Source organism: Monodelphis domestica, chromosome 1, assembly GCF_027887165.1.
Source record: "Monodelphis domestica isolate mMonDom1 chromosome 1, mMonDom1.pri, whole genome shotgun sequence".
NCBI classification, from domain to species: Eukaryota; Metazoa; Chordata; class Mammalia; order Didelphimorphia; family Didelphidae; genus Monodelphis; species Monodelphis domestica.
In genome coordinates this window covers 46681777-46709181 of record NC_077227.1, presented here as the reverse complement: position 1 = coordinate 46709181, position 27405 = coordinate 46681777, and the positions used below count along the sequence as shown (strand labels likewise).

The 27405-nt window shown below is 36.4% G+C and overlaps 1 protein-coding gene across 7 annotated transcripts in view; it reads right to left on the bottom strand.

The window, feature by feature from the left end:
• Positions 1-27405, bottom strand: part of NEO1 (neogenin 1) — a 264950-nt gene that overhangs the window by 115827 nt on the left and 121718 nt on the right. For all 7 annotated transcript variants that reach the window (XM_007478215.2, XM_056798418.1, XM_056798393.1 and 4 more), the window contains exons 6-7: positions 11133-11287; positions 8950-9070 (exon numbers count right to left, since the gene is read on the bottom strand). In XM_007478215.2, the coding sequence (XP_007478277.2) occupies positions 8950-9070; positions 11133-11287 (276 nt within the window). The remainder of the gene's footprint in view (positions 1-8949; positions 9071-11132; positions 11288-27405) is intronic.

The window sequence follows — 27405 nt, the reverse complement described above, 5'->3', positions numbered from 1 at the left end:
TCCTGGAGTGCAAGAAGGTACCAATCTGCACTGCTAGAAAGCCTTCCCTCACTGGGACTTTTCTATGTGAATGAAAACATAGATCTGGTTTTTTAAAAAGTCCTTCTAAGTTCAGCATCACATATTTTTACTGCCTCAACAATGAACTGACTGTTCATATTATGAATTCTATTGATTCCAATGTCTGAAAAAATCATCACAAATACATTTCTAAGAATAAAATTTATTCTGGCATATGTTTGATTTGTATATGTCTAAAAGATTAATGCCCTGATCTCTTGGAATGCTATTTTTATCCTAGAAAGAACCTTAGAGATTATCTGTTCAATCCTCTTATTTTAGAAATAAGGAAATAAATTCAGAAAAGATTAACAACAACAATAACTGTATTTATTTATTTATATTGCTTTAAGATTGGCAAAAGACAAGATGAGGTCTATAACCCATCTCTTAACTAATTTTTCAACTGTAGTATACGACCTTCCTGTAGGAAAAAAAGTCTCCAGAAGTTTACAAATAACTAACAAGTTGGAAAGCAACAAGAACTTTGAGTTGAATTTTTCTTTATTGTCACAATAAGAAGTTAAAAAAAGTGAATAGAAATGTTAGAATTTGTGGCTTAATTTAAGTCTAAATTGTCACATGCCATTAACTTGTTAGTCTGCTTAAAAATATTTCAGCAAATTACTAATAATTATCTGCTTTCTAGCCAAGTTTTAGTCCATTATTATTCATTTATTCCATTTCACATTCATTTCAATTATTACATGGAATTTTTGACACACCACTTCTACAAATAAAAATGATGTTATATTCAGTGTGTCCTTATCTGCCTTGGCCATAATATCCTTAAAGTCATTAGCTAATAAAATGTGAATTTCCTTTACTGAAAACATGTTGACAATTGCAAATCTTCTTTGAATTCCTCCAAAGATTTTACACTTTACTTAACTAATTGCAGACCTGGCAATATCTCATATCTGATGAGAATGGTACAAATTTTTAAAAAATATATACCTATTTACATATACACACACACAAATTCTTTTTCATATTCCATTCTTATTTAAAAATTCATGTTAGATTTTAAAACTACAAGAATGGTTGCTAAATAAAAAAAGTTCTTAATGAATAAATAGTGACAATCGTATCTTTTTGTTAGTGACCAACTCAATATGGTTGCCAGTTTTAAGTATTATTGCTCATTAAGAGAATATATTTTTAAAGGACATCATAATAATAAACTGAAAGATTTTGAGCACAAAACAATGACCATATAGTCATAGTCACGAACCAATATGATTTGATAACTGCAAAATAAATGCAACTAGTAGTACTACTATTACTAACATATTGGTTGTGTGTACATTTTTCAATTCTGATTACTATTAAGTATTAAGGATCATTCAGGAAAAAGGGAATATTTTAGGAGCTAGTTACGTTTTCATTAAAGTAAACAGAAATTAAAGATGAACTTTGAAAGTCATTTTGAATTTTAATTTACTTTCTTTTTAAAAAATTTCCTCCCAAGATTACAATAGAATGTTTGAAGCCCTTTTTAGAATCAATTTTTTAAGAAAAACTAAATGAATATAATCATCCTTATAAAGTAACAGGTTTTAAAATGTTCTTTTAAGTCATAGGTTCCAAAAGTTCTGTTCACTTTTATTTTCTTAGCTTCACTGCGTGATGATAAAAAATGACCAGAAGAAAAATTCAGCTCTAAATTCCTGCTGCTTTCTGACATGTTAGTCAATTGTATAAAAAATGTCATGGGGACATTTTTCCCTCCAGAAAGGTAGTGTACTATATTGAAAACTTAATTAAGAGACTTAGATTATGGCCTTGGTCTTGCCTTTTTTTTTTTGCGAAACTTAAAGCAACATATAAATAGATATTGTTAGTCTTGTGGTTTCTTGTTCCTATTGCTGTGAGTATTTTCTGAATCTGTTTCCTTATTTCTAAAATAAGAGGATTGGACATGAAATCTTTATAAAACAAATTTATGTCAGAATAAATATTTGTTTTCAGAAATATATTTGTGATCATTATTTCAGATACTAGAATAAAAAGAATCCTGATGTCAATGATTCTGAAAAAAAATCATTCATAAACTCACACCAATTAACTGGGACAAATAGTAATTTTGTTATGGTTGTATTTTGTGATAGCAATGATAACTGCTTGTGTGCTTCTCCTGACACTTGGAGGTCTCAGAATGAATGACCTGGATCATATCTAACTGGATTGAGTGGGTTTCCCCACCTTCAGTCAGTTAAGAGCTGCATTTCAGGTCATACATGCAGTGTTCCACTGTCATCTTGTCTTCTGGTCTTCAAGGAAAGGTTTTTAGAGGCCTCTGCCAGCTGGAGGGGCTATTACTGATTCCAGTAGAGAAGAAACCAACAAAACCATTGCTATGAAAGAAAAATACTGGGTAAAGGTCAGACCACCGAAAGACCAGGATATTGAGGATTAGGGAAAGCCCATTTATACTGGTAAAACTCCTTTTTTATTTAAGGCTGTTCAAAAACCGCCCGGATAAGTCCAGGGAAGCCTATGAAGTCTAGGTATCTTCACCAAATTCTACAAACATCCATCCAAAAATCGTTATAGGAATTTTTTTTATTTCCAAAGGGTATGGCATTCTTATCTCCATTGGGTAATGATGAACTCTGGTAAAAAGGCTGCTATTTTGAAAGCAGAATTGCTCTACAATTACAGACATTGCTTCATATTGATGGTAATCTGCAATATAACTTTGCATTATGCCCTATGTGATGACAGGTTAAGAAATTTATCTGAGAGAGAGAAAAACGTAACTCAGAGGCATGGGAACACATGTGACTTCAACTCCACTATGAAATATACCTATAGCTAGACTTGGATAAATAGATTATTTATACTGTGATGTGTGATTTCACAATAAAGAATTAAATATGTGTCAAATTCTTGTTAAATGTATGTGATTAGATGTAAAGGATAATATGTTGCTTAAGTTTTTTAAGGATGTAAAAATTCTGAGGTTTATTATGTCATTACATTTAATTATTTTTGTTTTGTTCCAGGTAATCAGCCCATGCCATACAAATATGTAAGTGGTACAGTAAAGAGAGAACTGTGATTAAGACTTACATGGTATGAATATAAGAATGAATCTGCCAATCACTGTGAGACTATAAATAAATCACTTTATTTCCTTAAGCCTATAAAATGGAAATTTCATATGAACAGGTCAATCATATGTGCTTTTAAAACTTCCCACATGCTTTTTCTTTGAGTGGGGCTACTTAAAAGGCAAATTGTTTGCAGCAGTCATTCCGGGATCTAAGATGATGGCCAACTGGCTGAGTGAGCCAGTGGTGGCGAACCTTTGAGAGACCATGTGCCAGCCCTCCGCCCCCAGTGTCACCCCCACCCCCTAGAGGGGAGAGCGGAAGTGCTCCCATTGGGCTGCTGGTGAAGTGAGGAATGTCCTACTTGTGGAGAGAGGGGGAGGGAATTGGCTTAAAGACTGGCCACTCTGCTCCCCTCTAGCTCTGCCGCCTGTGAGTCACTTACCTTAGCCGAGACAGCTGCCACTGGGCTGCTAGAGAAGGAGCAGGCAAAGTGATAAATGTCCTCAGGCATGTGGAGGGGGAGGAGGGGAGCAGCTCTGCCCAAGTCCCTCTGCAGGGAAGGGGGGAGCCCACGTTTGCCATAAGTTCATCATCACAAGAGAAAGCAGTCTTTCTGGGGACCTGCTTCCAAGTCACCATTTATAACTTCAGACAGAGATACACTAAAACTTGCACTTTATGTATTACTTCTTTGGAGCACAATGGATGAAATTCTAAAATGCCTTTAGGGCAGATTTGGTATCTGATGGCATTTTTATTCTCAGTTCCATAATTATTCCCTTCCACTTTACCTGCCTACATATGTTTGTCAAATTTTTATCATGGGAAGGTGACAGCAAACCATCTGCAACTCTCTTCTCAAAAACACCTCCTCTCCATCTCTGCCACCTGTTCCTTTCTAGTTTCCTCTCTAGTTTTGTCCCCCCAAAACCATTATCCTATGGATCCCTAGGAGAATAATCTAATTTCTTTAAAGTTTAAAAAAAAAAAAGCCCAAATGAGGTAAAACACCAGGAATGATCTATATTGTAGTAAGGGACTTTTAGCAAGGAAAGCTAGCAGCTTAAGATATGCAAAACCAAGATTCCACAGAGCAAAGACTAGGTCAACATTCTAAGCACTGAGTAGCTGAAAAACAGTTGGGGACTGACAGTTGGGACTCTCTCTCTGGAAGCACACAGAGAAGATGTGGAGGTGTATCTCTCTGAAGAAAAATAACTTTCCCCTCCTGAAATCCTGTGATTCAACATAGTGTAAAAAATAGACTCGAATACAGGACTACAATCCCCATGAGCCTTTGCTCCACTTCCCCAGAATGCCTTGTAATCTCACCTGGGCCGAGATCGAGAAGATATTTAAGCAAAGGCTTTTGAAGGGCTCGGCCTTTTTTTTGGACTTCCGTTTTTGGAGCAGAGAGGTCTCTTCCATGATGTGAGGTTATTTTGTCTAGGCCTCTGGCCTAGGCACATGTTTCTTACTTGTATATTCTTAATCTTTAGCCTTTAATAAACCTCTAAAAAATATAGTACTCCTTGCAGAGAGTAACTAATTTCTACCTGCCTCAGTCTCCCCCGCTCCCCTAAATTTTAATTGTTACAATAGGACTCTTCAACTTGAGACTATTATGAAGGACTCTGGTGTTGTGAGAATCTTGGGCCCTACTGACTTTACAAATCCCTCTTTATATTTAATTACTTAGATTAAGTTAATTAGAAAGTTTAAGGTTTAATAGCTGGGTGGAGTTAGAAGTTACTCCCTGATTCCTTTCCATTCCCTTATCCCTTTAGCTAATAAACTTATTTTATTTTATATATATCTTGTTTAACCCTTCCTTCCAACCCTACTATTACAATATGTACATACAACATGCTAAGAAATAGTGTCCCCTGAAGAAGGCCTCCAAGATTTTAGGAAAATCTTCTGAGAAGGAAGATGGAAACACAGGGAGAAGAACCACACAAGTGAGTCAGAGTGAGTGAGAAGAGACTGATAATGTTGATGGAAGAACCCAAGGGGTAAAATCTCTGACAGTATCATAGATTTATTGAAATACTGAACTATGTGGCTTTACAAATATTCCTAAGAGAATATGCCTTCATTATTTTTATCAATTGGAGATGGATGATTGGATATAAGAAAATATGAGCCAGTCACTTGTTTACTTCTAATAGCATCTATAAGGAGGAATTAGTGTCTCTTCTTGTTTTCTAGATTTAGGGGATGATATTTCTGTTTCTAACTATATAATCTACAATTTTACTCCTGTCAGCTTTTCATTTACTAGATTTCCTGCTTACTCCCATCCTATTTGGTTTCTAATATAGTATGTTTTAAAATTTTATATTATTACATGAACAAATTGAATATCAAAAGGAAGAAATATTTGATACTTTTATGATTTTCATAATCTAAAGTTTTTATAAAAGACTTCAATAATTTCTACATATGGCACAAAAACATTTCTAATTATCATAAACAATTATGCTAAATATTTATGAATAGAAGGCACTTGCTTAACAAGCATTTATTAAGGATCTATTCTGTACAACAGAGATTATCAGAAAGGGGTCTCAGAGAACTAACCTACTAGTCATCTGACAGATGTAAACACTAAGACCCCAAAGGATTAAATGACAGTTTCTATCTGAAACATCAACTTTACACATTTCTCAAAAACTGTGGGAGAATTATATAAGCTAAACAGCACAATCAAGGATGGCCCACTAACTCTGGGAAGCCATTTTCCATTCCATGCACCCTCATATTTGGCCAAAGCCATATGCTTTCTCTGATCCAGAGGACAAATATAGTGACTACCAAACTCTTTACATGGAATCGAGCATCCAGGGAAAGGGATACTGGTGTCTGAGGGTGACAATACTCAGAATTTTGTAGTGGTAAAGTTACATTTGGCAAAGTCTTAGATGTACACTTTTTATTTTGACAAATATGCCACTCTAAAGTAGGTGATAAAAACTCAGATGAACTTCTTCCAGTTGTTTTTAGAAAATCACAATGGAACTACTAACTCTAACCTGGACAAATGAGTGAATCTGGCTGACAATGATGAGGACTAAGTAGATTACAAAATCACAACATGCATGTAGGGCCATGTCTCTGCTTCCACTGCACCTAAATCATCTTATTATTAGGTAGGAAACTCTGGGTAGGCCTGATGAGTGGGAGCACTAGACTTTCTAAGCAAACATCTAGCAGTCCTGGGAAAAGGCCATATTCCCCACATCTTGGACAATGCCTGGAGTTCTCTGTCTAAGCCGAGTGAGAGGGTGGAGGCTCTGCCCACCAGGGCCTGCAAAAGGCTCACTCTCCTGACCCAACAGTTCAGATCAAAGAAGTCATCCATCTATTCGTCCAAGGAGACCTTGTGCCTATGGAGCCTGCTTGAGCTATCCCAGAGAGGCAGACAATGGAGTATGTGATGAGATCCTGGCAGCACAGCAATGAGGAGGACTCTTATATCAGGCAGAACTCTGGGAGGAGCAAACACAAGTCCCCAGGGTGGGCAGGCTCTCAGTGTCTCTGCTCATTTACTCCAAGACCATAAAACGGAGCCCCAGTTTTTGTCCTGGTGTGAGAATGCTCACTGGATTTTTTAACAAGATCATTATGAAGGAGAAGAGTAATGAATAAAAAAAGATGATGAGGATTTTTTCTTCTCTATCAGGTTCTAAATGATGGCTACAAAAATGAATATATTCTGACTGTGGGAGGTTCAGGATAACAGGGCTTTCTTGACAGTCTAGATGCCCAAATTTGTCTCTTATCTATAACAATTATTACAGATAGCAAATGTCCATCAGATTTTAGGAATAAAATTGATAAATTCATTAATAATTCCTATAACTGAAAAAAAATGGTAATCTTTTTCTTCCACAACAAAAGCAAAACAAAACTTAAAAAAATAAAAAATAGGAAAAACCCTAATTCGTTGTGTAAACCTCAAAATTTCTCAGACTTATGAATGTTAGGGGTTTCCCCCATTGGGGAATCTTCTACTTAAAAAAATTCCCTAGCAGATGGTGAGAACTCTACTTGAATGTGAGGGCTCCTTGCCTTGGGAATATCCCTACTCCACCCTACTTAGGACTGCTGTAGGACAGAGAGCTCCTTGAGAACAATGAAAAGTACTTTGATCCATGCTTATGGAAGGGACAGGAAGTTCTTTGAGTCATGACTGTTTTAGAATTGATACAATGGGATACTAAGTACCTATAAAGGTGGGGCAACTTGTAAACTACTTAAACCTAAAAGGGTGATAACTTATTCAGAGGTTTTTTCTAATGAAATTTGTCGACACAGCAGCATTTTTTTTCCTGACTTACTAAAGAGATTAAAACTACTCAGCTGTGAATTCAAAATGGGCGGTCCTTTAGAATCATCTACAGTGATTGGTAGATGTAAGGACTTAGGGGAGGTGACAGAGAAGATTTTACCCTTAAAAATAAGAGCTCAGGGAAGAGCTGGGAAGTCATTCTGAAACATTCAGATTGGAGAGACTCATTCTGAGGAGACTGATTCTGAAACATTCAGATGGAGGAGGGAGCTGGTGAAAACAGCTGAGATGCTGCTGGCTTGGTTTCATTAGAAATCCTTACTTAGACAGATCTTATGGTGAGTTATAAAAAAACTGATTTCTCTTTTAAGGCTCAGGTCTAGGCCATATTGGCTTGAGGCCCTTCATACTTATTCCTTTCTTACTCTCTCTCTCTTTCTTTGATTACTCATTGTATTGTTAATTAAAATCTCTATAAAACCCAATTGACTTGGGTATTTGAATAATTGGGAATATTTCCCTGGCAACCACCTTATATTTGATTTTAAAACCCAAGACACTGTAGTGAAACATATTTCTGCGGTCAAATTTACTCACCCCCTCTTATATCTATCACAATTTATATCTTCCACTATTTTAATCACTACAGTTTAAAACCTCAACCATTTTAAATCTCAAAGTGCGGTCAAATTTACTCACCCCCTCTTATATCTATCACAATTTATATCTTCCACTATTTTAATCACTACAGTTTAAAACCTCAACCATTTTAAATCTCACAGTTGCAAAGTATAGATTACACTTTAGAGCTCAATTTTCATAATAGTAAGAACATAGGACTGGACCTAAAAGACATATTGGAATGCTTCCTCTGCAAACTGCTATATGACTTAGTAAATGTTAATAATTATGTGTCAGACACTATGTTACATAGTTTACAATTATTATCTAATTTGATCCTCACAATGACCTTGGGGCAGTAAATGCTATTATACATTTTACAGGTGAGGGAATTGAGGCAGCAGTTAAGTGATTTGCCCAAGGTCACAAAGTGAATGATTGCCTGAGGCCGGGTTTGTGTTCAGGTCTTCCTGAAACTTTGAGCACTCTGGTGCCCCCTACTGGCCCCACCTTGATATATTCGATAAATTCCTTAAATTCTGAGTCTGAATCTCCTTCCAATTCTCAATCCTATGGTTCCATGATCAGAGAGCTCTTAAGACATAAGTTAATGCAGTATAAAGCCAGATACATGGACAAGACTCTACAGTGCTTCATTTTTTTTCTCTTCTAATTGCAATTCTCTTCCATTTTTGTCTGAAATTTTTATTTAAAAAGTAGGAGCCAACAACTCTTTGCTGTGCGGTTATTCTAAGTTCTACATTTCAATAAAGAAATTTTATCTTTAAATTTATCTAAGTCCTGGTTACCAAAGAAAGGTACTTAATAAAACAAATTATTTTGTGAGACTAACAAACATCACAAAGGATTTTTGTGACACTGCCTGAAGAAGCAGTTTTCCCAGTTCCTTCTTACCATGATCAAGGATTATTAGTTGGGCTCCAGCCTGTGAATTTCCAACATCATTTTCTGCAATGCACTGATAAAATCCTTCATCTGATTTCACCAGACCCAAAACCTGAAGGTTATGTTCCTTCTGAGAAAGAAAATAAAAATAATTTTATGATTTAAATATTTAACTTTACTATAAGTATAAACAAAAGACCATCTAAATTTCATATTATGGAATGTCTAAAAACCCACATTTACCAAAAAGGAAAATACCCTCATTAGTTATAATATGGATCTGCACCTAAGCTCTAAAGCCTTCTCTGGATGCACACAAAGAAGACTCTTATTTGTAATTCTGTCTCTGGCAAAGCAGGAACCAGTACCATGTGGCCATATTTAGTTCACTGGGGACCTGACCTCATTAGCAAAGGCAAACTATCTTTCTGAGATGCTCATTTTACAACTGAACATAGATAGCTCCCACACCTCAGAACACAATATCATGGTTAACACATGGTGATTAATAGGCAAAAAAAAGTCACCTTAGCTACCGATAAAGAGATTAAGAATGAGATGATCATTCAGCTCTGACAGATGGATTTCCACTTAGTTTAACTTGTTGGAAGATACCTTTTTATAACATGTTTTGTTATGTATTTCACACATATTATTTTAGGAGGTAGCCTATGAGGCACAATTAGATATGTGATTTCAAAGAAAGAAATACACAAAACACTAAGCCTTTAATGACATAATTATTTAGATTTCAAATTTATCACTATGCATTGATATAATGCCTTTCACATGTGTTAAGATACTGTAGTAATCTACAGGGCTAAGGCTTAAAGAATTCTGGCATTAGGTTACTCACAAAACCCAAAATATATGACTTGGGTAAAAGAGTGAAGCGATGGCCAAATGACCTTTGGTAAGAACGATATCTACTCATTTCTTGTTTTGAATTTCTTCCCCCTAACACTACACTTATTTGGGCGATACATCTGTAGGCTATACTGATGATGATGAAGATGATGATGATAAGAATGACACTACCATGCATTTATGAAGTGCTTGGATGATTATTAAGTACGCTGTTCACAACTATAATCTGAGATAGGAATATAGATTTCTAAAATAAATTCCATATTAGAATATTTGGAATGAAAACTAAAATAGGGTTAAAAGCAATAATCTATTCTCCTTAAAGAATTTAATGTATGTTTAAAAAAAAGAAGACATGAAGATGCTGGAAAGGCATATATTTTTATAAATCAATATACTAAAGGGCTCAGAATGCTAAAGAAAATTGCCTAAAAGCATATGGCTTTTGAAAGGCAAAATGGACATCTGAACCCATTGTAATGTGCTTTCTTCGACTAATATCTAAATATCTTTGGTTTGGGTATATGGCTTCTATTTCAATGGAACAAAAATGCAAACATTTCCCAATTATATAATGCATTCTCGACTTTCAAAGTATTTTCCAAAAGATGATCAGATGTAAAGGATCTTGGAGGTCATGTGGCCCAATTTCATCATTTAACCAGATAAGACTAGGGTCCAGAAAAGTGAAATATTGTGCCTAAGGTAATACAAGGAGTCATCAGAGCCACTACTCAAAGTGAAAGGCCCAGATTTCTAAATGAAATGGATCAAAACAACTGCTCCCTACTATGAGAACTGAAGTCCTATCCTCTGATGAAGCTGAGGAAGAGCATGGGGTCACAGAAAGAATGCTGGACTAGGCCTCTGGAGACCCAAGTTCTAGTTGTATTTCTGCCACTCCTTAGCTTCATGTCTGTGAGCAAGTCATTTAAGTCTTCTGGAAAAGGGCCTCGGCTTAGACCACCCTCTGAGGTCCAACCTATTGGGAATACCTAGACTTCATCCTTAGGGTTCAGGGACCTCCTCTTACTGGGGCCCAGATTTCTAAGCCACCTCCTAGTCAGCTCCATGCCAGGGAGCATTCCTGGATTCCTTCCAATTTTCTTTTCTGTGTTGTCTTCCCTCATGTGAAGGTAAGCACCCTGAGGGCAGGGATCATCTTGCTTAACTTGAATCCCACAGGAGGATTCGTTCAGCAACTGGCACATAGTTTCTCTTTTAAAAGAACTTTCTAGTTCTAAAAGTCCAGGATTTTATGCAAATATTTCTAAATCTTTAGCTATAAGTAAATGATTCAAGCTAGAAATAAAATCAATACTTACTATAATCTTAAAGTAATCACTTGGGATAACCATGTCACCATTCTTGACCCATTTTACAGTTGGCATGGGTTTTCCAGTTACTTCACATTCAAACACAATATCCATGGATTCATGTGCATATATATTAGCAGGCTGCTTCAGGAATTCTGGTGAAACTTAAAATAAAAAAGGAAAAGGAAAATTAATATAACACCAAAGAGATAAATGTTGAGAATTCAGACTATCACTTTAAAACTAGGAATTTCTATATTTATTCTTTCACTTTACATTAAAGGGTTACCAAAACTAATTAATGAAATCATAAATTGGCCACAAGCCAAAAACAATGCACAGATGTTGGTAATTAATAATTATGAATAAAATTAATTGTTTGTAGCAATTAGAAAACTATCTTTCATTTATCAGACCTTTTCTAGATATTCACTGATAAAATTAGAAAAAGAAACCCTTTAAATGGTTAAACAACTTAAAGGAATAGTTTTGTTGTTTTTGTTCAATTGTTTCAGTTGTGTCTGACTCTTCATGTCTTTATGGGACCTCTGTCCATGTGGTTTTCTCAGCAACGATACTGGAGTAGTTTTATTTCCTTCTCCAGTGATAAATAGAGATTAAGTAATTTATCCAAGGTCACACAGGTGGTAAGTTTCTGAGAATGGGTTCAAACTCAGGTATTACTCATTCCAAGCCCAGTACACTTTAAATTACATGAATATTTTGGGAAACTATATTTTAATTTATTAATTTTATAACAACTTATTAAATTATAATTTGTTTTATACAGTATATAATTATTATAAATATTAATTCAATAAAATATTACTAATTTAATACTAAAATGGAATTGAAAATATCACCCTCTTCTTTGCTTTCTTTTTTAATTAATGGAATTTACGAGTGCTTCATCCCTTCCTTCCCCTCCCTACATCATAGAAGGTATCATCCAAGAGCCAGATATATGTATATAGATAAATTATATTTTTCATATTTTCATTTTCCAGTTCATTCTCTAAACATTCAAAAGTTATTCTCCAAATATTAAATCTGTAGCTATATATAATATTCTCTTGGCTCTATGCATTTTGCTGTTCATTATCCCATGTAGTTCTAAGGTTTTTTTTAAATTAACCTGCTCATCATTTTTTATTGAAAAGTAGTATTCCATTACAACCACATACTACAATTTTGTTTAGCCATTTCCCAATTAATGGGCATGCCCTCAAATTTTCTCTAACAAAGGGAGCTACTGTAAATATTTTGAAACATATAGGTTCTTTTCCTTTTTCCCTGATCTCCTTGGGAAAAAAACCCAGCAATGGTATTGTTGGGTATAAGAGCATATACAGTTTCATTAATTCTCTGGGTGTAATTCCAAATTGCTCGCTAAAATAATTGCATCAGTTCACAGCTCCAGCAACAGTGTTTTAGTGTCCCGTTTTACTACATCCCCACCAACATTTGTTATTCTGCCCCCTTCTCATTATCTGATGGATGTAAGATATCTCAGGATTGCTTTTGTTTTCATTTCTCTAATTAGTAGTAAATTAGAGCATTGTTTCATATTCCTACATATGGCTTTGATTTCTTTATCCAGAAATTGTCTGTTTATATCCATTTGTAAAATGGGGAATGACAATTATTCTTATTTTAGATGTAAGACCTCTATCTGAAGCTGTCTATAAATTCCTCCCCTGAATTTTTTGTTTCCCTTCTAACCTAAGCTATTGGTCTATTCCTAGTTTCTGCCAAACTACTTTCCAATTGTCCCAGTCAGTCTCATTTTTTCATCTTAAATAATATCAATGTTTTTGGAAACAAGATGGATACATGGCATGGAAGAAATATATGATAGTTTATACAAACAGGTCTATAAACACATGCCTTTCATTCCTTCACTCTACCTGGACATCCCTTGTAGATCACTCCTGACAACAGTCAGTATAGTCTTTTGTGAAAGTATATTCTTTACCTTTTACTTTTTCAAAAGTATATAATAAATGCATCGTGCTAGTTTTAAAACTGCCCTTCTTATCTATTTCCCTCTGAACTACTTTCTTCTCTCTTCTGTGTATGTTTAAAAATGCTTCCTTGACCCTATTTTCTTCCCGAGGGGGCTTGGGGGGGTGGTGGTGGTGGAGTTGTCATAATTATAACTAGTCTCCTTTCTCCTAAAATTCTCTACCCTGCAAGGGAAAAAACAAACAAAATTATTTCCCTTATTACAGATAAACATAGCCAAAGAAAACATTATATTGCTCATGTCTGAAAATGTATGCCAGGCTGTACCTTGAATCCATCATTTTTGTTAAAAAGTAGAAAGCTTACTTCTTTATTGACCCTCTGGAATACTGGTTAGTCACTGCACAGTTCAATATTTTTAAGTCTTTCATTCCTTTACCATGTAATAGCTATGGTATAAATTATTCTCTTGGCAGTCCTTGGTTCACACAAGTCTTCTCGGGTTTCTCTGAATATATCCCTTTTGTCATTTATTACAGTACAGCAATATTCCATTACATCTACATACCATATTTTATTTAACCATTCCTCAAATGAAAGATATCCTCTTTAAAGAGTAGCACAGTGCCTGGCACATAGTAGGTACTATGTAAATGGTAGCTATTATCATTTTCATCATTACTACCATAAAAAGGACTGTTGGGGATATTTTTGTATATATGGATCATAAGACCATAGATTTAGAGCTAGAAGGAATTTTAGGACCATCAAAGAGACAAAGTCCCATGGTCACATGGATAGTAAATGGCAACGGCGGGATTTGAACTTAAGTCACTTTCTGCACTATAGCTCCTTCTACCCCAACCCCCCTTCCTCATCTTATATCATTCTGATGCCCTCTGCACCATCTCCTCCTCCATACCTGTCTCACATGAAATGGTGACCCATTTCCTTGCCAAAGCAAACTCTTCAACCTTTACAAGTGATCCCATCCCATTCTGTCTTCTCCAACAGATTAAACCTTCCATCATACCCATCACTTAGCTTCATCCTCTCTTTATCTCCTGGCTTGCTTCCCTAGTCTCTACAAACATGCTCGTGTCCCTCCCATTCTCAAAAACTGCTCACTTTATCCATTTATCTCCAGTAGGTCTGGTCCTATCAGTTTTCAGCCTACTCTAGCTGAGTTCCTAAAGAAGGCCATCTATAACCAAGGGCTCCACTTCCTTTCCTCTCATTCTTTAGTAAATTCTGTTGTCTGGTTTCTAATTCCAGTGTTCAACTAAAGCTACTCTCTTCAAAATCCCCAGTGGTCTCTTACTTGCCAAATTTAGTCCTTCCCCCCCCCCCCATCATCATTCTTCTTTCCTTCTTTGTAGCCTTGGGCATTCTTGATTCACTCTCTTCTCCCTAGGTTTCTGTGATACTACTCTACCTCTATCTAACTTTTCAGTCTCTTTTGTTAATCTTCATCCAAAGTATATTTGCTAACAGTCTTGTGTTCTCCAGACAACTGTCCTGGAGCCTCTTCTCTTTACTATTTCACTTGGCATCTTATTGTAGGAAGTAAGTAAGGGATAGAGTAATTTTCATGGATAGCTTTAAGAGGAAAAGAGGAGACTTTGGATATCAGCCCTGAGGGGAAAGATTCTGGAAGGAAGAGGATCTTGGGATTTGACTGTTTTTAATTGTCACTCCTGTTTTGACTGAGCTAGAAGGAGGATCTTTTCTCTGGCAATTTTCCCTTGGAAATCCTAATCTTGTGGAAAGGTTAGTGATTCCTGGGTTTGAGAGTTTGCCTTGGAGTATACTGTTTTTTCCCTGAGATCCATCTTTCAGAAATCCATTTGGTGATAGTAAACCTCAGGGTTTGGTCATCTGGGACTCTGGGTATACCTAGGAACAACCCTAGGCTTTAGGTAAGGGCTCAAACATGTCTGTGAGTCCTTCCTCTTTATCTTTTTTTTAAAATAATCCATACTAATTAGTATAGTAGGATAGTCAGATAGCTGGGTTTTCTGGGTCTTAGTTAGAGATAAGGAGTTTAGACTAGCTTGAGTGAATTCTTAAAAAGAAGACATAATTCACCATGAAGTGAAAGGAACATACCTATCATTTCCCCTCTACTCCTATTATAAAAAATAAACTTTGTTTCTAAAGCCCAAGGGGTTTCATGCTTTACTGGTCCTGAAGAGGTCCTTAGGCAGGTGGTTATCACAAATCTTCATGTCTTCTAAAATTCCCTATTACTGTCAAGGGTACCTAAATCATCTCAAGTCATCCAGACTCCAAACTTAGGTATCATCCTCAACCCCTCAATTTCTTCACTTCCCATAATCCAATCCACTGTCTATTTCTGTTGCTTTTACCTTCATAATATCTCCTTTAAACACTCAGATCCACTGGTGGCAGCATGTCAGTAGCCTTGCTGGTTTGACTTTTTGTCACAAGTTTCTCCCATTCCAGTGTAAACTAAGTTCAGCTGTCAAATTAATCTTCCTAAATAAAGCATGAAGCTGGCTTTGCCACTTCCATTATTCAGTCAACTCCAGGGGCTCCCAATCAACACTAGGACTAACATAATGTCTTTTGTCATTCAAAGACATTCTCTACCAGGTCTTCTCTTACCATTCCAAGATTCTTGCATCTTGCTGCTTATCACATACTCTGCAATTCAGTGACACTGGCTTCCTTCTGTTCCCAGATTTCCACTGGCTGTTCCCTATGCTTGGAATATTCTCCCTCCTCATCTCTACCTGGTGGCTTCCTTGGTTTCCTCCAAGCCCCAGCTAAAATCCTTTCTTCTATAACAAACCTTTCATGAACCCCTTTAATGAGAGTGCCTTCCAATGACTGATGATTTTACACACACACAATATACATATGTGTAATGTGACTATAAACATATCTGTATATAATGTGTGTTATTTGTCCAATTATTTTTGTATACTGTCTTATTAGCCTGGATGCTTCTTGAAATGAGGGATTGTCTGGCTGTGTGTGTGTGTGTGTGTGTGTGTGTGTGTGTCTGTGTGTCTGTGTGTCTGTGTTCCCAAAGCACAGTGCTTGGCACACAGCAGGTGCTTAATAATGCTTACTGATTGATGAACATGTCATTCTCTTTTCAGATTCAGCAGTTATACTGGTTTCTTGGGGTACAATCTCCCCAGAAAACTTTTGGGACCTTGTCTTAGCAATTTTCTCCCTCCTCGTGCCTCTCTTCATTTTCTCCCCCTTCATTGGCTCAACACAAATTTGAGGTCAATATATGTTGAATGACCAATATTGCTGCACTGAAAACAAATGTGAATTAAATGTTAGGTATAAGCCTGTTCTGCTCTATGGCTTCAGCCAAAGCACTTAAAAAAAAAATAAAACTTTACTTTCTGTATTAGTAACAACTTGTGAATCTTGAAATTTCTCAGACTTGTGAATGTTAAAGGATTTTCAGACTCTACCTTAGAACATTTGGTTAAGACCATTCCCCATTTTAAACAGTGAAGCTATTTAGATCTAAAATGTGAGAACTCTACTTGGATCAGAAATGGGAGGACCTCTACTCCACCCATAATTAAGACTGCTTTAGGGAAGAAAACTCCTTGCTAAACAATGAAAAGTACTTAAACCATGCCTATTTTTAGAACTAATACAAAAAAGTTCCTAAGTACCCATAAAGGTCAAGCAACTTGTGAATTTACAAGAAACAAAGAACTGGGAAACTTACTCAGAGCTTTCCTGATGTGAATTACTCAGAAGTTTTAGTCTACCCAGAAAAGGTGAGAGCAAGATGTAAATTAAGAAGGTGATAACAAAATGTGAATTAAGAAGGTGATAACAAAATGTGAATTCAGAATGGACTGTCCTTTGGAAAATGTCTACTGTGATTGGTGGATGTAAGAATTTAGGGGAGGTGACAAAGGAGAAAATGCCCTATATAAGGAGATGAGAAATCTGAGTAAGAAAGAGGCAGCTGGGAAAGGCTGAATTGAAGGAGGCAGCTGGCCAAGGCTGCCTTGAAGGGTCTCTCTCTTGGAATTCTCTCGGGGACATTGGACACATTCAGTTTCAGGCATTGAGCTGGTGGAGTCAGCTGAGATGGAGCTGGCCTGGTGTCACTAGAATCCTTGCTTAGACAGATCTTGTGGTGAGTGATAAAAGACTGACTGATCTCTCTCTCTCTTAAGACTCAGGTCTAGGTCATGTTGGCTCAAGGCCCTTCATACTTATTCCTTTCTTACTCTTTCTCTCTTTCTTTGATTCCTCATTGTATTATTAATTAAAATCTCTATAAAACCCAGCTGACTTGGGTATATTTGAATAATTGGGAATATTTCCCTGGCGACCACCTTAAATATTTGATTTAAAACAAGACACTGTGATGAAAACATATTTCCTGCAGTCACAATTTACTCACCCACTCTTATATCTACTACAATTTATATCTTCCACTATTTTACTCACTACAGTTTACAACCTCAACTATTTTAAATATTGCAAACTCTAGACAGAAGGGCAAGGACTAGGCAAACAGAGTTAACTGACTTGCACAGGGTCACACAGCTAGGAAGTGTCCACGGCCAGATTTAAAACTAGTTCCTACTAACTCCAGGCTCTCTATCCCCTGAGCTACCTAGTCACCCTTCAGTCAAGCACTTCTGATGAGGCCTCAATCTATTCAGACAAGAGAATCCAAAGATTCCAATGACAAATAATACTTAACTGGTTTATGGTTAAGAGACCAATAAGAGACCAATAAAGGAAACACTTCCCACAATAACACTTTAGATTACAGAAAAGAAAGAATTGAGTATACTGAAAAATAAAGGTATCTTTCTGATATGGATGACACCTATTGTGACTCATGTTCATAACAGTTGGCTTTCAGGGCAACTGGATCATAAGTCTTAATCACACAGTACCTTTGTTCTTTCATACAAACATAGTTAGAAAATCTATTTATCAATACTGACAATATGGCCACTCAATGTATGTAGACCTTAAAAAAGTCCCCTCTTTTTCTTTAGTTTTTAACCAAGTTTTGAGGACTATGGAACATAGTGAGAATAGTTAGGTTAAAAACAAAAGCACATATTTCCCAAGAATAGCATGAAATGACAAATAAATAGTTTCCTGGAAGCTTCCTGAGGAAGCCACAAAGGACAATGCCCCTACACCCTGTAGAATCTGTCCCAATAACCTGCAGGCGAAATAACCACAAAAGTTTTTTTTTTCCTTCTGGAGGGATCACTAATTATTTGTGTTACAAACAGAAATTGGTATCCTGGCTAGAAAAGAAAATGAAATGGTTTAAGTAATAGTTCTTTACTTATTTTGCTAGAAAGGATGACATATTCCTAGACATTTTGGCTATCAATTTCCATGAGAAGGGGCAGCTGATATATGTCCTTAATTCTCCTTTAGGAGCTATTTTTTTGGTCATTTAACACATTTGTTTAGAATTTCTCTGAGATACATTTTCCTTCATGTTTCTCAAATATATAATTATGGTGCATTTCCTCAGCTGCTGAATTATTAACCAGAGACAATTTCTTAAAATACTCCCCCCAAACATTCTATTAAGCCAGGAAACTAAAGATTCACTCCACTCCCACTGGTGACAGGGTCTCATTACCTCATGTCTGGACAATTGCAGAAGCCTATTGGTTGGTTTCCCTGCCATAAGTCTCTCCTCATTTTCAAGATAACCTACATTCAACTCTCAAAGTAATTGTTTAAAGTGTAGACCTGACTGTCACTCATTCTGGTCAATTAAGTCCAGAGGCTCCCTCACCCCAGCAGGATCAAATATAAAATCCCCAGTCACTCAAAGTCCTTCTCAACCTGGTTCTTCATAACTCTCTAATATTCTTGAATCTTACTCCCCAACATTTTCTCTGGGATCCAGTGGCACTGACCTCTTTGTTGTTTCTCATATAAGATACATGATTCCCATGCCTGGATTACTCTCCCATCATCATCGCCACCACTTGGCTTTCTTCAAGTCCCAGTTATAATTTCATCTTCTGTGATCAGCCTTTCCTGAAGTTCCTAATGCTAGTGCCTTCCTTGTATTGTTTATCTCTAATTGATTCAGTGTAAATCTGTCCATAAAGTCATTTTCATATTGTTTCCCCCTTTAGAATATTAGGTCCCTGAGGACAAAGACTGCCTTTTGTTTTGAAATACTGCTCTCTCCTAGCTGTCTTTTTACTTTTCAGATTCTTCTTGATTTCCTTGACTAGGTAATATTCTTCCTTTGTTTCCTAAATGTGGGGATTCATTAAGGCTCCTTCCTCTTCTCTCCTTTCTTCTATGCCCTCTCCACTCTGTGATCTCATTCACTCTGGTGGTTTTAATGATCATACCAATGCAGACCCACATATCACTTTACAACTCCCCTAGGTTCCAAGGTTTCATCTTCAAGTGCTTGTTGAACATTTCTACTGCATGTTCTGCTGGCAACTCAACTTCAACATGTCTAAAATTTGACTTTCTCCCTAAATCTGTTCCCTCTCCCAATTTTTCCATCTATATTAATACTGCCATTAATATTCCATCATAGGATAGAATTATAGGATTATAAATTTAGCAAGGATCTTAGAAGCTATCAATTGAATTCTTTTTTAATTTACTGAGGAGGAAAATGAGGCCCAGAGAGGGACTTGCTCAGAACCTAATGAATTATGAAACAGAATTCAGACTCAGGCCTTCTTTATTCCAAGTCCAGCATTCTTTCCTCTAAATCACAAGTGGTACATGAGCTCAGCACTGAAGGAAGTTGGGGATTTGATGAGGCAAAAGGCACAAGGGACAATCAGTATAAAGGTATAGAGATGAGAGGGATAGTATGGTATGAGGAAGCCTGAAATGGTCAAAATGTCCAGACCATAGTGTACCTGAAGATTAATGAATCTTCAGACTAGGAAATAGAGAAGAGACCTGGGAAAGATCCATATGGAATTCTGGACTTTTGAGCTGGTTCCTTGCTGAGGACCTCACCAAGAGCCAGAAAGAGACATATCTGTTTCAAGGTTCAAGTTTCTTCTGCAGAAGTTGTCATCAGTCTGATACCTCAAACAACATCCCTAGAGAGGATCAGATCCCTCAAAGCCTGAGGGAGCCATAGACTCATCGACAAGGAAAGCCTGGCTCCCCTTCCCCTTCAGCCCTTCAGAAGACATTGAATTCAGAATAAGGCTTCAACAGAGAGCCATCAGAACCTTTCCCCACTGAGGCAAAGCCACCGGCGAAGCTTATCTCCGGATCCTCTCTGAGTCAGGGAATCTGAGGTTACCCTTGGGTCTATTTTAGATGGGAGATCTTCCTTCAACTCTCCATCACCTTTTCTCATCAGGGAATCCCTAATTACCCGTGCAGCATCTATCAACAGCCTCACTCAAGGGAGGTAAAAGGAGAATAGGTGCCAATCCATCCAGGTTCCTATTCTCTTCCACATTCAGTTCCTTCTCTACAAACTCCTTGTAGACTCCACTAAAGTACCATCAAATATAGTGGAAAGTACCTTTATTATATAATCCTGAAAGTTACCATTATTATAGAATTTTAGATAAGAGATGTGCTCTGCTTTTTTATTCTTTCAAACACCACACTAACATACTATGAGCAAAATTAAAGCCTCAATGTCTAAGATTCTTAAAAATAACATTAATACCTAGCATTTATACAGGGCATTAAAATCTTTAAGTATTATTTCTTTTGACTTTCCAAATAACTCTGTGATGTGGGTGTTATTATTATCCCTATTTTATATCTAAGGAAACAGAAACAGACAGAACTTAAGTAACTTAACCAACGTTATACACAGTTATTAAATTTCTATGGCAAGATTTGAACTCCGAGTCTTCCTACCCTGAATTCCAGTACTAAATCAACTCTATCACCTAGGAATCTCCAGTATACTTAAAGGTTTGTCAATTAAACTAATGCTCAAAATTCCTTCAATTACTTCAGAATGAGTCATTTGTAAAGCAATAACTGATATAGTAATTAAAATGGTATTTGATTAATTAAAACTGAATTTTTAAAATTGTTTTAAATTCAAAACATCTTTTTCCAATTCGTCCAGTTTAGAGTCATTTCCTTTCACACAAACTTACTATATTTGGTAAATCAGCTTATTTTAAGTTCAAATAGATGAAAACGCTCTAATTTTCTTCACCGCTACAGCCTTACTCTTTATCTGATAACTAAAGCACTTGTTAATTCTGGCATATGAAGTGGAATCCACATAAAAATGTAGCTGTTACTAAGTAAACAAAGGCTTTAAAAAACTATCTGGGGAAAAAGATTATAAATAATTTCTACATTTGCCAATTACTTTTCCTTTTCCAGAATTAAAACAAAATGTCTTTAACATGTTCTTTTAGATTTCAACTACCTTAAAAGTTACTATTCATGCCAATTAAATAAAAATAAGTACAGATGTTTGTGGTAGGGAAGTCAAATTGATAACCAGAGAGCAAATGAGTCAATTATCATAGAAAATAAGATTTGTAATGGAAGATTTTGTGTCTCCTTACCAAAGAGATAATTAAACTTCAAAGAATCCTTGGCAGTTCAGTCTTACCTCCTGATCCCTTCTAATGGCATTACCATACCAAAGACATTTTAATTGCTAAATGCTCAAGTGGAATTTAGCATGTAGAATATATTATGCTTGTACAGAATTTTTTTAGAAACCTTGTTTAATTCCCTCACTGTTAAAAAGCACTTTAAATGTAGAAAAGCAAACAATTGATTTCATTGGAAATGTATCCATGTTCAACCCTAAAGATGCATTGTTTCCTTGCCATACCATGATTTAAGGATGCGATAGCTTTCATTTGGATCTGCTTATAAATTTTCCATTTCTTGAATTTGGAAGGTTTTTGGCTATACTCTTCTAAGTGCTGATGGACACATTACTAAAGTAAAGTAGACCAGTTACTGTGAAAGGTGTAACGACTTTTTGTGCCAATGGACCCAGGCTTCCAACACCAAGAGTGGGACTGTCTCTGTGCATCCACTTTTCCACTTAAATCTTCACGCACAAGTGTCTTTATGCACAAAAACGCACAATTACAATCGTCATCCTCAGTTACCGAGAGACTACTACTACCTCTTGTGCAATATTATGGCACTACAGAATAGGAAATTAAAATTGTAACAATCTCTAGACTGTTAAAGAAACTTGTCTGCTTAATCCAACTCCTAGCATTGTCCTCAACTATTGGAGCAAAAAAGTTCTTTCTCAAGAATTCCTAAAAGAGCTTCTGCCTTTATGAATTAGAACTTTACTCTGGTCTCTAAGAACAATATGAAATCACAGACATACTTCAAAAATCATAAAAAATTAGATACCCCAGTCTGGAATAATATTATATAATTAAGTATTCTGAAATTTCTTTGATTAGTCTTCCTTCTATCCCCTCCTCACCAAGCTATAAGTGATCTCACATGACAATCTCATCTAATTTCACATAACAATTTGTTCCACTCAAGCATTTAACAAAATTCAATTTCTACGAGATGTAGTATGAACATTCTTTACTCTAATTTTTGATAGAAAAGAAGAGTCAGGTAGATACTGACATGCATCTTTAAAATTTCGAAGCATTTAGATATAGGAAAGGTAGGATCCCATTGGTGGAAATCTCTATGAGAAGTCAATCCAAAAAAAAAGATGGAAAATGGCCAAAGAAAAAACTTTGAAGCCACAAAAGAAAATATCACCATTGTGCTACCAAAAACAAACAAGCAAACAAAAAACAAACAAGGGTAAGTAAACCAGTCAAATGAGGCTGAAAACGAGGTTCAAAAGACTGAAGCAAGAACAAAAAAATACAAGATGAATATAAAACATTGGTGGAGTAGCATAAGAACAATGTCACAGTTAGGAAACCTCAAAGAAATAAAGAGAAATCGCAGGAAAACAAAATTAAAGTTTTCTTAAGAAATACTGGGCAAAAGATAAAAGAAAAAAAGAAAGGACTGTAACAAATCAGAAAATTTAAGACCAGCTACTTATTTTTTCCCTTTATTGGTTTCTATACTAAAAAGAACATATAGATGGGAAGAGACAGAAGAGAAATGGCTAACCATTGATAGACCAGATAATGAAGAGAAAAGTAAGATAGCAGCCAGCAGCCACAGATGAGTCAGGACACTTGGCCCAGATAAACAGCATTCTACTCAACAGTGCTGAACCTCTGTGGTACTACATCAAAGATCATGGAGACCAGAAGTGACTCAAGACCAGAAATGGACTTATGGAATGATTTCCAAAAAAGGGATGAAACGAAAGCCTGAGAACAACAGGTTAGTGAACTTGACTTTAATTGCTGAGGAAATACCAAAATTCAAGAGATAATTATTGAACATCTAGAAAAGGAATTGGTGATTCCTAAGTATCAACACAGCTCCATCAAGTACCATACTAACCTCACTCCCTTTTCTGAAAGGATTACTTTCAGGGGAATGTTATATACCAATGATGGCAAACCTTTTTAGAAATTGAGTGCTGGGCTCTGACCCTGTCCCCCACCCCATCCTATACCATCCCATTCCATCCTGGACTGAGTGCTATGTCCCTCCCCACGCACACAGGGAAGGAAGAAAGTGCTCTCATTGGGCTGCTGGAGGGAGGGGCAGGTGAAGTGAAGAATATCATCAAGGAGTGGCTGGCCCCCTTCAGCTCTGTCACCTATGAGCCAACCATTTCATCCCTTGTGCGCTCCCATTGGGCCACTGAGCAGAGGGGGCGGGGAATGTGAAAAAATGTCATCAGGAATGATGGGGAGGGGGCTGCAACCACATGCTCACAGAGAGCTTTTGTGCTCCATTTTTGACACCTGTACCATAGGTTTGCCATCACTGTTATAGACAGATACACACTACCTATATTTTAGAAAAGCATTTCTATTAGAAAAGATAGGAGCTACTGGTTAAGAAAAGTACCATCACATGCTTTTAGATGCAGTTACATGGGAACAGCATGGACCTAAAGAGTAGTTATTAATAATCCAATGTCAATTTTGCAAGTGAGCCCAGAAAAGAACTCCAATCTCTTCCCATTTTATCAGGAAAGTGGATAAAGACACAGATGATATTTATCAACTAGACAAATGACACAAAGTTAGGAGGGTTAGCCAATACCCTGGAATACAGAATGTAGGTAGGAAAGGGGAAGGAGAGGTAAAGATCTTCACTAGATGAATTGAATAGTATAAGATAGGGAAGGCATAGATAGGTAGACAGCTATTGTGGAGTTTCATGAAGAGCTTGCTTAGCTTCTAGGAATGTGGAAGGGATGGTTCATAGCACTTTATCTTGTTCAGACCACATCTGATAATATTCTGGGTACTATATTTTAGGAAAAACACACACAACTGGAGAGTATTCAGAGGAAAGTCACATAAATGGGGAAAACTTCAATCTGTGTCAAGTAAAAACTGGCTGAAATGCATAAGAGATATTTAGCCTAAGGAAGATTTAGGGGACATGATAAGCTATATTCATGTGTTCTAATTAAACTGGTCTTGTCACATTCAAAATTCCTTTTCTGATTCTGCATCCAAGTCATGCCTACTTAGTGTGGGCATCTCCCAAAGCTCTGTCTACGCCCTCTTTTTTTTTTATTCTTTCTACTATATCATTTGGTGATCTTATCAACTCCAGGATTCCAATTATCATCAATAAGCAGATGATGCTCAGATCTACTACAGTCTTAACCATTCTGCTGACCTCCATTCTTACTTCTCTAAATTACTATTAATTATCTCAAACAGGATGTAACATACCATACCATTCTAAACTACACATGTCCAAAACTGAATTCTCCATACTTCCCATCTAACTTTCTTATTACTATTAGTACCGTCTTCTTCCTGCTCACCCAGGCCTGCAACCTTGGCATTCTTGACTCCTAACCCCACTCACAGATCCAATATGTTGCCACATCTTATTACTTCTACCTTCAGATCTCCTATTGCTACAGTGATCTTCCTAAACCACTGATCTGGCTCTGAAACTCAATAAACTCCACAGGCTCCAAATTATAACTAAAATCAAATCTAAACTCCTCTGTTTAGTATTTTTATTTATTTTTATTTTTTTATTTTTATTTTTAAAAAACCCTTACCTTCCATCTTAGAATCAATACTGTGTATTGGCTCCAAGGCAGAAGAGTGGTAAGGGCTAGGCAATGGGGGTCAAGTGACTTGCCCAGGGTCACACAGCTAGGAAGTGGCTGAGGCCAGATTTGAACCTAGGACCTCCCGTCTCTAGGGCTGACTCTTAATCCACTGAGCTACCCAGCTGCCCCCTGTTTAGTATTTTTAAAGCCTTTTATAACATGGTCTGTTCCAAACTATCTAGTCTTACATTTTTCCCCTTCTATGCATGCTACAATTCCATGATCCTGGCTTACTTGCTGTTCCTCTCACACAACCACACTCCAACATCAGACTCTGGCCAGCTTCACTGACTGAATTCTACAATACTCTCCATTCACACCTCTGCCTCTTAGCTTTTCTTGCTTTCTTTAAGACTATGCTCAAATCTAACCATCTGCAAGTTTCTCCAGTGGCTCCAGATGCTAGTCTCTTCTCCATTTAAATTACTTTCTGTCTGCTCTCTGTATCTTGAATATACCTAGCAATTCATAGATTGTCTCTCTCAATAGAAGGTAAGTTCCTGGGGGCAGCTGGGTAGCTCAGTGGATTGAGAGCTAGGCCTAGAGATGGGAGGTCCTAGGCTCAAATCTGGCCTCAGACACTTCCCAGTTGTGTGACCCTGGGAAAGTCACTTGACCCCCATTGCCTAGCCCTTACCACTCTTCTGCCTTGGAGCCAATACACAGTATTGACTCCAAGATAGAAGGTAAGGGTTTAAAAAAAAAAAAGAAGGTAAGTTCCTTGAGAACAGGGCCTCTTTTGGCCTTTCTTTGTATCTCCAAAAGATTTGTACAATTCCTTGCATACTATAAGGGCTTAAATGTTTGTTCATCAACTAACTATCTCTAAGATTCCTTTCATATCTAAATCAATAATCCTGTGGTACAGATTCCAAACCTTCCATATCCTCATCCAATTCAAAGGAATAAGGAAGTTTTCTCAAAAAGTAAAATATTTTCCTCTATCTAGAAAGTGATTATTACATGGATGTCTTTGAATTATAAATTGTCACCATGGGCTCCTCAAAGATATTATAAAGCATGTGTTTAAGCTTTATTCATACTAATCATTCATGTGGTAAATATCACAAAAGGAATATTGATCCCAATTACAGTTGAAAACAAGAAGTCTGTGGAACATACATTCATAATTCAGAGAAGACTAGTCAAAAGAGCTAGAAATCATCTAGAGTCCAAATTAGAAGAAAGCAGTCATGTGCTACCTATGGGAACCAGAAAAAAACATAGACTATAATAGCCAACCTGCAAAAAGCACAATAATGTGCCAATAATCTACATATGCTCTAATGAAGACATTAATTTACCTATAAAATCCAAACTCCTTAGCTAAGCACTGAAGCCCACTTAATTGTTTGGCTGCTAATTTACCTATCCAATACCATCTCCCACTATTTTCCTATGTAAGCTTAGCTTTAACTAAATAAAATTATTTGCTGTTCCTTGAGCATACCTTCTACTTCGTTCCTTAATTTATATAAATGCTGTTATTTTGCTTATGCTTTGCCTAGAATGCTCTTACTCTAAATCTTGTTTTATCAATCCAGATTTTAAACACCAAGGCCAAAACACTGTCTTTTCCCTTTCACTCATACTATATTTTCCATAAATTTTTATAGCATTTGTCACACTCTGACATACTATAATTATATGGCAGTAGAAGAAAGTTTTCCTCATAGTCAGGAGGCAGAATTGGAAAGACTTACAAACATTGATGGTTTCTCTTTGGAAAAATATTTTATTTCATTTGTGTTTTCTTTTGCCACATGGCTAATATGGAAATACATGCCCTCACAAATTAACTGAAATAAAATTGCTTTCTTAAGAAAGTGGGAGGGATGGGGGGAGAGAATCTGAATTTGAAATTTGACAAATTATTGTTTTAAATGTTTTTACATTTAATTAAGAAATGTTTAACAAAATAAGTAAAAATAAAATAATGTCTTTTAAAAAGCATGCTTCAAACTGCATTCAGGGTTCATCGGTTCTCTTGAAGTGGATATCATTTTTCATCATGAAATTTGGAATCGTCTTGGATCATTGTCAAGATTAGAGTAGCTAAGTCTTTTACAACTGGTCATCCTTACAATAATGCTGTTATATATAACATTCTCCTAATTCTGCTCA